This window comes from Sinocyclocheilus anshuiensis, unplaced genomic scaffold, assembly GCF_001515605.1.
Source record: "Sinocyclocheilus anshuiensis isolate Anshui unplaced genomic scaffold, SAMN03320099.WGS_v1.1 scaffold676, whole genome shotgun sequence".
In the NCBI taxonomy this organism is placed as follows: domain Eukaryota; kingdom Metazoa; phylum Chordata; class Actinopteri; order Cypriniformes; family Cyprinidae; genus Sinocyclocheilus; species Sinocyclocheilus anshuiensis.
The window spans coordinates 1,253,423-1,268,015 of NW_015558579.1; the positions used below are offsets into that span (position 1 = coordinate 1,253,423).

At 36.0% G+C, this 14,593-nt stretch overlaps 1 protein-coding gene across 7 annotated transcripts in view; it reads right to left on the reverse strand.

Moving 5' to 3' along the window:
• senp6b (SUMO specific peptidase 6b) overlaps nucleotides 1-9,494 on the reverse strand; it is a 12,107-nt gene extending 2,613 nt beyond the window's left edge. Inside the window, exons 1-16 of one of the 7 annotated variants that reach the window (XM_016475439.1) lie at nucleotides 9,355-9,494; nucleotides 9,077-9,177; nucleotides 8,893-8,997; nucleotides 8,771-8,799; nucleotides 8,578-8,661; nucleotides 5,507-5,601; nucleotides 5,249-5,434; nucleotides 5,127-5,160; nucleotides 4,190-4,351; nucleotides 3,896-4,080; nucleotides 3,562-3,585; nucleotides 2,781-2,908; nucleotides 2,585-2,701; nucleotides 2,379-2,501; nucleotides 2,215-2,307; nucleotides 1,887-2,074 (exon numbers count right to left, since the gene is read on the reverse strand). In XM_016475439.1, coding sequence (XP_016330925.1) covers nucleotides 1,887-2,074; nucleotides 2,215-2,307; nucleotides 2,379-2,501; nucleotides 2,585-2,701; nucleotides 2,781-2,908; nucleotides 3,562-3,585; nucleotides 3,896-4,080; nucleotides 4,190-4,351; nucleotides 5,127-5,160; nucleotides 5,249-5,434; nucleotides 5,507-5,601; nucleotides 8,578-8,661; nucleotides 8,771-8,799; nucleotides 8,893-8,997; nucleotides 9,077-9,177; nucleotides 9,355-9,357 — 1,657 coding nt within the window. In that variant the 5' untranslated portion in view covers nucleotides 9,358-9,494. Of the gene's footprint in view, nucleotides 1-1,886; nucleotides 2,075-2,214; nucleotides 2,308-2,378; nucleotides 2,502-2,584; nucleotides 2,702-2,780; nucleotides 2,909-3,552; nucleotides 3,601-3,895; nucleotides 4,081-4,189; nucleotides 4,352-5,126; nucleotides 5,161-5,248; nucleotides 5,435-5,506; nucleotides 5,602-8,577; nucleotides 8,662-8,770; nucleotides 8,800-8,866; nucleotides 8,998-9,076; nucleotides 9,178-9,354 lie in introns of those variants that run through there. The other 6 variants (XM_016475438.1, XM_016475437.1, XM_016475441.1 and 3 more) reach the window with 6 other exon arrangements.
• Nucleotides 9,495-14,593: the final 5,099 nt, after the last annotated feature.

Genomic DNA, 14,593 nt, shown 5'->3' on the forward strand with positions numbered 1-14,593 from the left:
TTCCAGGTTCAGTTCACTCAGCCAATTATATTTCATGTAGTATTTTCATCGGTCAGTTGTGGAGGTCTGATTGGTTAAAGCTTTATTTATATAGTACCTTTTAAAATAGTGTTTACAAAGTAGCCTACTTTACAAAGAGATGCATGTGTGCATTTGCAGAAAAGATCAAAATACAAAGATAAAAGAGATAGAGTAAAACAAAGTAGCTACAATAACCAGTTTATGTTAAAACAAAAATACAACAATAAAAAAAATCAAGGAAAGGCCCTGCACAAATCTGTTTTGAGACTACTTTTTAAAAGTGCATAATGATAATGATAACCTTTGACAATGTTTAATTCAGGTGTGAAAAGAATTCATATCTATAGCGCATGAGCACAGAGAGATTTGAGAGTGCACAGGACACAGTTTGAGTGAGAGGAGACACGTTTTAAGTGCGTGCACTCTCTCCGGGCAAGAGCAGCGTGTATCTGAGCGCGCGCGTCCGGTTTTGTGCGAGAGCAAAGGAAATCCGCGCGCGAGCGGAGAGATTCGCGCTCGCGCATTGTATTAATGTGCTTTCGCGCTACAATAATGCGCTCTCGACATTTGTCATTAAAATAACGCCATACAACTCCCATGATTCCACACTCAGTCACGGCGTCATCAAACTACACCTTTGTCTCTTTGTTTATTTTGAATACGCGCCCTCTAGCGGTAAAAATTACATATTGTGCCTTTAAGCAGCACAACTGTCTTTAACATTGACAATAATAAGAAATGTTTCTTCAGCATACTGAAAATCCAGCTTTGCCGTCGCAGAAATTAATTACTTTTTTTAATGTATTCAAATAGAAAACAGTCATTCTTAACTGTTATAACATTTCACAATATTACTGCTTTTACTGCATTTTTTATCTAATAAATGGTCATGGTGATTATGAGACTTCAAAAACATGTAAAAAATATTACAGACCCCAACAGCTAAAAAGAGTATTTTACTGAATATTTAATAGATTTCAGCTTTGAAAACCTCCAGAATATTGATCCAGTGTACTTCTATTATTTGTATTAGGGATGTCAATTTTCGATAATTCCCATAATCGATCGTCGTTTAAATTAACGACCAATTAATCGATTAATCGTTAACCTTAATGCTGCAAAATGTGTCTATGCATGACAGGATGTGCAAAAGTTACTCAAAAAAAAAAAGAACCCCGCTTTCTCACCCGATTTAAAGGGGATTTAGTCTGAATAAAATGCTAGTAGCAGGATTGTAAAATGAATAGATGTGATTATGATCATCATTTGTTTTTAAAAATCCAGCATTTACAGTGCATTAGATCGTGCCAGTGCATGCGTGCGTGCATACGAGACGGAGCGAGTGCGGGTTTGGATAGATGTATTTGGAGGTTATTACTCGCGTCTCATGCTGGCGCGATCGAACAGCTGAAACATAAAAAAAAAACTTGTTTATGGAGCGCCGCGCCACTCTTCTGTTTTAAATCTGTTAGCTTAATTATTTAAGCTCTCAAAACACTAACTTATATTAAGTATTTGTGGCTATACTTTCAAAACATATAGTGGTTATTCTGGCCTTGACCCATAGACTTCCATCATCCCTAGTTTTTATGAACTAAAAGTCAAAATCAACAGTATGACACATAGCTTAACTTGTATTGAACGTGTTGTAATCCATTACAAAAATCAGTGACCAAAAAGAACCGAATTTGCATTGAACTTTATCAGAAATAGAAAATGTTTTACTCTTTAGTGCTGTATCATGGAGCAGTTTGGATTTGCATGTTCTCTCACACAAAAAGAGCAGAAGCACAATAATCTAACAGATTTTGTCCTTTATGTACATCACCATTTTGCTCTGGCACCACATCGGTTTTCTAAATTACCTATGGATTGACTCCATCTGGAGAGCTGCTTTGAAGATTCTGGAAAGTAGAAGAGAGACATGGGATTGGGTGGAGATTGATCGCAAAGATATTCCACTGAATTCCTTCGCCCATTGAGTTGAAGATCCAAACCACTGGTCTGTGAAATCTTGGCAGGAAAACAGATGACAGCCAGGTACCAGTGAGCCCTGAGGAGACATTGCACAGAAGGGGCTCTTATTAAGACATGCTCTTTATTTTACCTAACCAACACAACCTGAAAGTCTGCAAGAATGTTTTTAAATGATCACCAAGCGTGCAGGACGTGCAGCTTTGTTGAGAGACTCACATTTGATTAATCGGGACAAATATGAATTCCTTCTCAAAAAGGTCGACGCTCCTGGTCCACGTTTTTACCCGACTGTGCCGGCGCTCTTGAATGCTGCAATACAGTGCAGTGTTAATACCCATTATGTTTATGTACTTTTTTACAAGACCATATTCTATACATACGATAAATCTGTAGTTCCTGGAAGCCTTCTATGATCTTTCTGAGTGAGGCGCTTGAAGAAGAAAGAGCTGAACACATGGCACTTGGAGGCATCCTCCTTTTCCTGCTGCTCACAGACCAAATACCTGGCCAAAAAACAAGATGTATGTCATTACGGTGCCAATGGACTGAAGCAGATAGCAACTTCTACAATCTCAATCACTTTAACCTTAGATAGAAGTCTATTATCACATCGTTTAGGAATTCTCCTTCCTCAAGACAGTTGAGGTCGTCCTCTGTGATGGTTATTCCCCCTTTGGCTGGAGGAGGTGGGTACACAACCAGTCTGCAAAGAGATGGTGAGAAGAGCTCTTCTAGATAATATCACAATAACTGATCAACTCATTTTAGGTCAGCCAACTGACTTTTTGATATCCTGTTTGGGTGATGAAGGGAGCTCTATCAAATCGTCCTCATCACTGTCTGAGACACTGAGGGCTGCAATTTCCCATCGATGAGGATCAGGAGAGGCCGAAAATGGCACCAAGCCATGCTAAACATTGAGAGAAAGAACTAAACAACTGAAAAAACATGTTAAAGGCAGATTTATTTTGCTCCATTACATAACTGGTGCTCAAAGATTTAGATTTGATTGATTCTGTGGTAATATGAAAGGAAAAGGAAAGGTAAGAGAAAAACAGAGTAGAAATAAAAGGACAAGGAAAGGATAAGAATAAGGAAGCAAGAAGAAAGGGATCATAAAAGGAAAAAGGCAATAAAAGTTTAAAAGAAAAAGGGGGAATTGAAAGAAAAAACAGAAGGACAAGTAAAAGGAAATGAAAGGGAAAAAGGAAAAGGAATAAAAAAATAAAAGGGAAGGAAAAAGGAAAGGGAAAAGGAAAAGAAAGTAAAGGGACAAAGGAAGGGGAATCAAAAGGAAATGAAGAAGAGAAAGGACAAGAAAAGGGAAAAGGAAAGGAAATAAAAAGAAAAGAAAAGAGAAAATGGAAGTAAAAGGACATGAAACTAAAAGGAGAAAAAATAGAAAAAGGAAAGGGAATTGGACGAAGAAACAAAGAAAGGGGAAGTCAAAGGAAAGCAAACTAAATAAAAAGGAAAGGGAAAAAGAAGAAAAAGGAAAAGAAAAGAAAAAAGTAAAACAGGAGAAAGGAAAGGAAAATGACAAGTTTGAAAAACCTGACTCATGACAGGAAGTTCATCCTCTTCAAGCTGAAGCACAGCAAACTGAACAGCAAATTAAAATGAATATTACAGGAAAGGACATAAAAAAAATGAAATAAATACAAAGTAAGATGACTGAGGAGCATCATGTCATGTGTAAGTCTTAATGCACAAAGTCACTTAGATTTAAACAGAAAATTAAAATTAAATTACATTACTAGTGCACCTTTAATCACCGTAATAAATAGTCATTTATGTTTATTTGATCTACGATTGGCTAATGCAAGGATATTCGGGAAAAAAAAAATTACATGTTTGGAACATCATAAAGATATTATAACTGCATGCCTTGACCCACCTCCTGTTTTTGGGCACACTGATGTGTCTTCAATCTGTTACTGGCTTTTTCAAATGACAGCTTAGCTGGAAAACAGCTGCTATTATTACGCTTGCCCATCTCTGTGAATATTTCCTCAAGTATGATTTGCTCTGAGAGTGTGAGCTCTTTCTCAAAGATAAGGACAACATATTTCTCGTTTTCATCTAAGGACACAACAGAAACCATTTGACATGATTTAACTCTCAAAGCAAGAACATCAGTCACACTTCATCACGTATCGACTGCTGTAAAGTCTGTATTTTTGCGACTCACTCCTGCTCTGGCAGTCACACCACATTTTGGAATCATCTTCAAACATGTCAAGCTGGACCTGCAGATGGAGACACGTCTCAGGTGTCGTCTGTAGAAACAGGGCTGGCAGCTTCTGCTCGGTGCACCATTCACAACCAATCAAATCTGATGCTGCTATTCGTTCTGATAGTAAAAAGGAAGAGAAAATATAGTATTTTTAACATCATGTTAATCGCACATTTGGAATGATTGCAGTTACTAAAATGGGTTTTTATGACTTTTAGCATATGTTGAAAAATTTAAGGAAAAGTTCACACAAAAATGTACTCACCCTCAGGTCATTCAAAATGTAGATTAGTTTGTTTCTTCATCAGAAAAGATTTAAAGAAATTTAGCATTATATCACTCGCTCACCAGTGGATACTCTGCAGTGAATGGGTGCCGTCAGAATGAGAATTAAAACAGCTGATAAAAACATCACAATAATCCACAAGTAATCATTAATTTGGCTCCAGTACATTAAGTCATGTTAAGCGAAAAGCTGTGTGTTGAATAAGGAGAGAAATATGCACAGATCAAGCACTGATTACAAGCGAAAACAGTCTAAAACAGTTCTAATATGCTGGTGGATTTTAATGTAAGAGGACAACAAGGGGTTGGACTTTTCAGTGCAGGAAGCTTTATTATGGACTCATATTTTGGCCAGAAGTGATTTTTATCTCTCATTTTGACGTCACCCATTCACTGCAGAGGATCTATTGGTGATCAACTAAAGCAATGATACATTTCTCTAAAGCTGTTCTGGTGAAAAAACAAGCTCATCTACATAGTGGATTAGATTGTCAAAAATTTTAGTTTTTGGGTGAACTATTTCTTTAAACCATCCAAATGTTAAATCTTGAAGAATCAGTTGTGAGTGTTTGAAAGCCTGCTGTTTGAAAATGTGCACATGCGTTACCTTTATTTGCAATCTCAATGTAATCCACTGTAAACTGTAAATGAAAAACAGACAGTATATCGGAGTATATCAGGTGTTTAAAAATGCATTATGAATTCAGTAAACCTGTAATTAATATTTACGGTGCACTGGGCGGTCAGAGTATCAGATCTTCTGAAATTCTTGGTCAACATTCCAACTTTAAAACATCTGATGTTGAGCGTAAGACTGTTTAGCCACTGTGCAACACGTCTCTTTGGGCTTTTTGGCAATATGGCCTTTTTGGCAATTGGATTTTTCACTCTGACATGATGGATGATGTTACCAAACTGTATTAGGAAAAAAAAACTGCATCAGTTTTAAACTGAATCCAATATTACGAGTATTTTTTTTTTTTTTACCTCATCTCTCATTCGATATTTTCGCAGAAGCTGTTTCTTCGGAGATGTGTCTTCACAGTTCTTAAACGTGGTTTTCTTCTGACCCACAAATAAATCTGTTACAGACAATGAGAAAAAAAGGTTACTTTCACAACAAAAACTTTTTTTCTTTATTGAATAGAAAAAAAAAGCACTTAGTTCTCTTTCTCTGGATCATTGTTTCTACACCGATGATTCTTTTCAACTAACTTTTTCATTTATACCAAACAAGGCCATAATCATGTCTAGAACATTGGGGGGACCATTGTTTTGAGGAATATAAAGACCAGACCACTATGGTAATGGAGGGATTTATAAAAAACAAACTTGACGGGAAAATTTGCACACCTGAACGCAAACTCTGACCCATGCATATGGACTTTTTTTTCCTGGAGAGAGAAAAGTCATAAAAGTAAACAACGATTTTAAACTGTTTTCATTTCATCATATACATTTACATTAAATAGCCTATTCCCCTTTCATTGATGGAGATAAGCACTGAAATTACATTAAGTCATTACGCAGAAGTTAAACCAAAATTAAATGAATTTAGACTTATTTAGTGGATTCGCTTGATCACTTTTCCTGTGTCATGCTATGTTTTAATGACAGCGAGAATTTATCTTTAACGTAAACTGCACATCTCATGTTATGAGAAAATATTTTTAGTGAGAACAAAGATCAATGATGCGCACTTACTTTGATATTATGGCAGACACTGCTGGATTCGGTGGAACGGTCTATTGTCCGGTTTGAATAGGACCAATGATAATAGCTTACTGTACAACCACATCTGCACAGAGGTGTTGATGTCTTGTAAAGGCATCTCCACAACATTATGAAAAATACCACTGTATTTGAAGGATACAACTTGAAGAAAACGGTAAGATTTGCATGTTTCCTTTTTAAAATAATTTGTCAATGACGCGCAGAGTCAGATAATTGTAGTCTATTTACACTGCAATAAATATAGGCCTATTTGTCCACTAAAAATAGCTAAAGGATGTTCAACTTATCAGCAAAACTGCATTAATTTAATTTAATTTGAATTTTTTAAAACAATTGAAACATTGAGCCAGTGGAAATGAATGAGATCAACTCTTGTTGATTTTTATTCTAAAACAATATACTATAACAAGGATACCGGATGATTTTTAGCAATAAAAATTAATGTGTATGGCACAAATGGCATTTATAGTCCGTATCTCATATTTCCTTAATGTCTTGTACCTTTGATGGTGTTAAACATGGTGTAACCTGGATGGAATGTGCATGGAAATTATATGCATATGAGGTTATGCATAGTAAAACTAGGCATTGGAAGCTCTATATATGGTGATTTCGGGGAGGAGTCGGGGTGGAGATGCACATACGCACAATCTTCCCCTGACTGGGATTTATAAAGGGATTTTTGCGCAGGTTCTGGCGTACGCATGATTTTATAAATCTGAAAACTTTTGAGCGTACGCAAAATCTAGCTTTTGTGCCTACGTAAACTTTTAGGATGAAATCTATGGAGAGTTTTATAAATGAGACCCCAGACCACTATGGTAATGATAAAAGACCTAAATAAATAGAGGATTTAAATAGATTTAGTGGAATAAACTAAAAGAAGAAAAAAAGAACAGTAAAAGAACAAGAATAAGATTTTTTTGTAAAGTAATCAATCTGAATGGCAAATAATATTTTTATTTTAATATATGCACCCATTCAATTTTAGCTGTAGGGTATTCCTATGTTGAAAAACAACGCAAACAAAAAAATGCTATTGTCATCACAATAATTATGAATTACATGAAACACGTAAATGACAGCCCAACTTTTCAATTCAAAATGGCGGAATTTGACCAAAAAAAAGTGCTGGATCACTGGATATTTCAGTCGAGCCGACTGTTGCTATAGTAACGAAAGCAACTTTCATCACACAAACTCTTATTTCAGTGTTGTTTAGGCTACTTTCAGTTTTCATTCTTACATTCAGCATTAACAGCAAGTTAAACAGGCTAAGCTTTCAACTGAAATGTATAGCCCAGTGGTTCTCAACTCCAGTCCTCGGGACCCACTGCTCTGCACATTTTGTATGTCTCCCTTATTTAACGCACCTGATTCATATCATCAGCTCGTTAGGAGAGAGATCCATGAACTGAACTGAGTGTGTCAGATTCAGAAACATACAAAATGTGCAGGGCAGTGGGTACCCAGCCAGGACTGGAGTTGAGAAACACTGGTATAGCCTACATGCATTTAAACATTTATCTTGCCTCGTCCATGCAATGAATGCACGTTATTGAATGAGCGTGTTTTTTTAGAACATTAATTCAACTGCTCAGGATATTTCAGTGCTAGGCTATGATACATATTCATGTATTCAACTCCTCGTTACTCGCAAACTCCCCGTGATAGCACGCAAATATTTCTGCACGTTTTCGCTCGTTGTCAGCCTCTGCTTTTATGCGACAGACTAAAATAAATAAATAATGCAATCTTTATCTAATTCTGATTGGGTTGGCTCAGCCCACCCCTGCCTGGAGCCGGCCCTGTATATGTGTGTGTATATATATATATATATATATATCTCACAGCTGTACTGTGTACAGTCCAGTAGTTTCATTTAGTATGTGTCCAGAGAGAGCGGGAGGTTGCCGCTTGATTTTATATATACATTTTTAATTATTATGGCTCACACACTTGTTTGGTGCAGTTGTTGATATTTATGTGGCCATGATAGCTTGTAGGGCTGCACGATAAATCGCATGCGATATTTAAGCGCATCTTATCAGTGAAGCCCGTTCTGTAATCAGTGGTAAATCTCCATCACGTGCGTGCTTTCACATATGTAAATTAATTCGATTTCATAACAGCAAAGCAGAATATTTACATAAAATGCATGTACATGTTAATTGCCGATCAATGTCTCCCAATAATGTCTTTACATTTGCTTGACGAGTTCTTAAAAGAAAAAATAAATAAAGTACAACCTGAAGGAGGATATATTTACTAAAAGGCCTTTTACTTGCTAGTGCTTTTTATATATATAACTTTATGCAAGTTACCGGTGTCAGCAAATGAAAAAAGATCTTCATATTGGGTGTCCAACTCATTTCTGGTTTCCTTTTCCTCATTACTTGACAACATATCTGCACAGATGCCAGATATGATACAGTTTGAATTACCAAAACAAACAGGCTAAATGGGGGAATATTATAAACAATGACTTGCCTATTAGAATACATAAAACGGACTTACCTACAGAAGGATTGTTGGTAAGATGTTTCCTACATAGACAAAGAGTCAATAGTCACTTTATTCCATTTCCATTAGCCAAACAATGTATTTCATTACCTTGACCATTTTCAGAGATGTCAAACCTTGTGTCACTCCTCCAGGTGGACTGCAGAGCGTAGCTGAAGCGTTTGAATGGTTGTTCAAAACATCGTGTGTAAGTCGTTTTGACCTCTGAGTCAGATTGGTCACTAAAATAACCATATATGGAATTAATTTAAGAAGTTAAATCAATGTTTGTTATTTTAAACTCGTTCCGAAAACACGCACGTCAGTATCGTTCTCATTCCGAGCAGCCGGAGTCCGGCGGCGTTTCTCTTCAGCGGTTTGATTTTCGAAATGTTTTTTCGATCTTGGCCGAATGAACGAACCTTGTCCAAAACAGAAATGGCACAATTCACAATGGCTAACAGTAAATATGTAGCTAACTTTCATAAAATAACGTTACATTTCGTTTTTGGCCCTTTGCCTTCAATGATTCGCCAGTCAACGCCAACTGGCAAACAGTAACTAATAACGTTTTAGTAAGTTAGTTTTCTACCACTCACCATTTTAGAGTTAGCCTTCTGACCAACAATTTAAAAAAACATCTCAAGCTTTACGTAACGTAAACGTATCCATCAGCTGCTCTGATAGTGGACAGGTGCTTTGTAGCAGAGGGAATTTTGATTCAGTGAATCGGAGCTTTGGCGGCAAGGTTATGAGAGATTAATTGAATCATTTACTTGATTCATTTTGAATCTTTTTTTTTTTACGGCGACAAGCATCCTTTATTTTCTTTGTACAAATCTGTTAAGGGACTAGTTTAACCATTAAACGTTTTTAGAAAATAAACTAAATCAGAAGATAGAAATAATAATAATAATAATAATAATAAAGAAAAATATTTTTTTTACAAATATTCAATTATCACATTTCACAGCTTTTTCTTTTCAAACTTAATATTGTTTATAGAAACCAAAAACAGTCGACTGTTTTCTCAGTATTTACATTTATACTAAATTTAGCCCACACTGGAATGCCATTGGCTACTATTCAGTGAAGCCAGAGGAAGCTCACCAGAATCATTTCTTAACTTTAATGATTCGTTCAAAACCTATACAGCTGAGGTAGGGTGGATTTCGGGAACAAATATGTAATAAAACTTTAAAACTGGTCAAAACAATACAACATTTGTAACATGTAATGTATATCCCTAAACAGCTGTCAATATCAAACAAAAATATTTAATTTAAAGTTTTTAATCATTGATTGTAAACTACATTGGCACAATCATCAGGGATGGGCCAGTCAGAAGTAGGATGATTCTATAATTGGAGATACATTTGGCATTGCATAAAGTTAAGAAAAAAAACTTTTCACTAACAGATTTCTTTTTCAGTATCTTATTGAAAACATATTTAATTTTAATAATTCAGTGCTTGCCAAACACAAGTTACTTCCTTTTTTACTTTTAATTTAAAAAAAAAACAGATATATTTATGGTATTTTTTGTCAACTATGTTACGGACAAATTAGCCAATGTGTAGAAATAACAATAAATCATAACAGGAAAACTCCTTCTTGTTTCATTAGACAAACAGTCCTTACATTCCATCACTTGAAACTGAGATAATATTTCACCTATGCATACCTTTAAAATTAAAAAAAATACCTGTCTTCACAGAATCATCCATTTGGAGCAAATATTTTTCATCTGAAAATGTATTATATACAATATCCAGTTAATTAAAAAAAGAAATGTTGTTGAAATATTATAAGGGTGCAAAAATAAATCAATAATGTTTATTAGGATTTTAAACAACAAATTTATTGTTTTTTTGTGAAAATAGAAAAGAGTTGACCTTTTAAGTAGCAGAATTATAAAGTAACAGAATTGACAATTGTCCGATGGACTGTCAATTCTGTTACCGCATTGTCAGCATTGTTACTCTACCTTGTTAACAGAGTTTGACAGTAACAGAATTGACAATTTTCTTAATTTTTTTGCCAAAAACTCCACTTGCTAGCATAAATGCTAAGAGCACATGGCACTAATGAAATCATGATTAAAAGACTTTTAAATAACACAAAGTGTGATAGTATTAAAATAATTAAAAATATAACCATTTGAAAAAAGCAGGGAAAAAATGTATGACTTCGGACACCAAATGCACCTGCAATTATAGAATCACTCAGTAGTTATTTGTGTAAACAATGCAAAACTAGAATGCAAAGCATTGGCATTTGTTTCCCCATCTCATTTTTATTTTATTTTTTTCCATCACCATGTCCTTTAAGGGGCTCCGTAGAGCACTAGTAATCCAGATTTGGAAATCTGAAAAAGTGTGTATCTGGATCAGGGGGATCCAATCCAATTTTGCTTTGAAAAACCGGCACAAACGTAAAATGGGTTACCTGGATAGCAAAACATGGGATTGCCAAATCCAGATCATTCTGATCCAGATTAAACTTTTTGAACAGCTGGCCCCAGGTCATAAAAGAAAAAAAAAATCAAAACTATATTTTTCATTAAGATTGATTTCATTGACACATTATTTGAATTAAATTCTGAACGTTTTTGTATGCCGTAACATTTTACTAACCCTTTAATATGCAGTTTTATGAAATGCATGGACAAAATCTATTTTCACGAATGTTTATTTACTCAAAACAATTTATGCAAACACAATTACGGCCATACTGAGACAATACAAGATGACTCAGGTTCTCAACACAGAGAGAAGTAGATTCAAACCAATGACATCTAGCATCTCTGTTTAATTTGATCGGGGCCTTTTACAAATCTGATATGATTTAATGCACAGCCCATATGCTATTCAATAGCTGAGCGAAATAAATACAAAACAAAACACATAAATGCAGCAACACTAGCAGCAAACGTCAGTTCAATTCGACATGACATCATCTGATCAGTATCAGATCTGATCATCTGGCAATCATTACGTTTGATTGCCACCAAAATAAAATGTACACGGTAACAATGAGTACTGTCCCTCATGCTCAATGTTGAATATGACGGTAATACCACTTTCCATTCATTTGGTGAGTTTCTATTTTGCAGTCTATGAGGTGTAAGAATAATGTCACAATCAAGCACAACAGAAAAATATGATTTTCAAACAATCACTCATCAATTGTCAATGTATAACATTCACATGCTCCCTGGGTATACGCAAAACAACCTGTGCCATAAGTTACTGTTGTCTTACACATGTTAAAGCCTCGCTGACATATTTTCATGTCATTTTTTGTTTGTTTGTTATTTACCCTGTCACTGGCTCATCCACATTCAAAAGTATAAAAGTCCTCTCTATAGCTCAGCATTTATTTCCATCATGTCACTGACAAACTTGACATCAATATCTTTGCAGATATAAAAGATTCATAAGATATTACTGGGATTCTTCCTGATAGTGTCTGCTGTTTTTAGTTGTTTAATGGGATAGTTCATCTAAAAATTAAATTCTGTCATTATTTACTCACCTTCATGCCGTTCCAAACATGTATGATATTTTGGTTGTACAGTGAAAGCTTTCAATCTTCAATAGAGATTCAAAAAAATCTTACAAGTGTGCTCTATTCCATTATTCACTTAAAATCTTGACATCTTCTCTAGCGCTTGTTGGTGTTTTCATTAGAATTTCATCAACTCAATGATCACCTGGGCCCAGTTGTTCAAAAGTAATCCAGTGGGATTTCAGATCACAGATTGGATCAAATCTTGGAAATGGGTTTTTCAAAAGCAAAAGAGGGATTCCAAACCAAGATCAGATCATGTAATCCGATCTTACATTTGATCTGGATCAAACCTGCCCTTTGGGTTATTCAAAACTTTGAACTCGGTTTGGGATCTATTTGATCCAAAAAAACAGGATTATCCTGATCCCATCAGAAGGGTGGATTCAGTTGTGATTTTTCTAACCAAATAAAATCAGTTGTTTTTTTTAAGTGAATGATCACAAAATCAGTGTTTACTGATGATATATACATTTCTTCATATTTGAAGCATATATGAAGCATGTCACATCTAATGAGATATGGTAAACAACAAAACCAAACAAACAAACAAAAAAATCTCAACGCTATCAGCTGTCAAATAAATGTCACTGTTGCTCACAGCTCTATAATTCCACAGTATATTAATGGCAATGACAACAACAAATATACTCAGTCATTCAGTAGCCTAGTTAAAAGTAATTTCTCACAATTGCATCTCTAATTGCATGTCCAGTGTGTCCTTCATTAGGTAAGAACATTGGCGGCTGTTCTGGTTCTACATCAGGCTCAGGTCCATCACAATTGTCATCAAGAGGGACATGACACCTGGTGGCGATGTTATGCAAAACAATACAGGCAAGGATTATGTTGCATGCCACCTTGGGTTGTACTCGCAAGTAGTTAAGACACGCAAACCGTCTCTTCAGGACTCCATTTAAGCGTTCAATGGCACATCTTGTTTTGCAATGTGAGGAGTTGAAGCGTGCCTGCTCAGGTGTGTTTGCAACTGGAAAAGGGGTCATTAGCCATGGTAGGAGTGGATACGCACGGTCTCCCAATACTATGCCATTTGGTCGGTGGGATTGAAGCTCTCTGTATAGTGCACTTTCTCTTAGAATACGTGCATCATGAACAGACCCTGGCCATTTCACAACACAGTTGGTTATTATGAAGTCGGCATTGCCCACAAGTTGGATGTTGATGCTGTGCCTCCCCTTTCAATTGACATACTCCCACTCCCTTTCACAAGGTGCTTGGATATGCACGAGTACAATCAATAGCACCAATAGTGCTAGGCATGTTCCCCATTTGAAAAAACTTGTGCTTAGTCTGAGCTGTCTGGTCATCCTTGGGAAAGGAAACAAATTGATTGATCAGACTGCCCAGTGCTACTGACATAGCCTTCACCACATTACTCACGGTTGCTTTTCTCACTCCCATATTGTCACCAATTACTTGGTAGAAAGTCCCACATGCGTAAAAGCACAGAGTGATTAAGCACTGTTCCTCCACAGATAAAGCATGATCTGCAAAGGGTGGAGAAGTGACCAAAAACGGAAAACACAACATTTGGGAGGACATAACCAATCATGTCAATACCATGGGGTCTGGCCAAAAGAGGACCATAAAACAGGTTATGTTGCTATGGAAGAACCTTAGGGCCAAGACAACGAAAGACCTTACTGAAGCCAAGAACCCCCAAACAGGTAACAAGCCATATAAGAGGGGTGATTTCACTGATATGGTCCTTGAAATCATAGGAGGAGAAAAATCAGAGGCTCTGCATGACATTGAAGGCATATAAGCAGATGGAGAGGCCACAATTACAGAGACTAGGACTTCAGAAGAATGCGAGCAAAATTCTCCTGCAGAGGAAATGTTTGTCCTGGACTTAACTACAGTGATTGAGGAGGAAGATAGATCCCCAGTGGATGTAATGAAGACAGTCCAAGACGTTCCTACAAGAAAACGCAAACGTTCCTCAGCTACAAACCAGGATGGTGACAGCTATGAGTTGCTTCTGAAATGGGAAACCGAAAGAGCAGAAGTACAAATTGAACTGGGTAAAGAACAAATCTTGCTTGCCCAACTGCAGCAGAAAAAAGTGCAGATGGAGATACATCTCCTAAAGGCAGAGATGGAAAGAGCTGGTATCTGTCCTGTAAATGATTTTTTTACTATTGGATAGTATTGTTTTTGTTTTGTTATTTAACATTGTAACAAAATAAGGAATGTAAAATGTTTCTGTTTATTACAGTGTTTCTGTTTCTTACAATTAAAACAAAC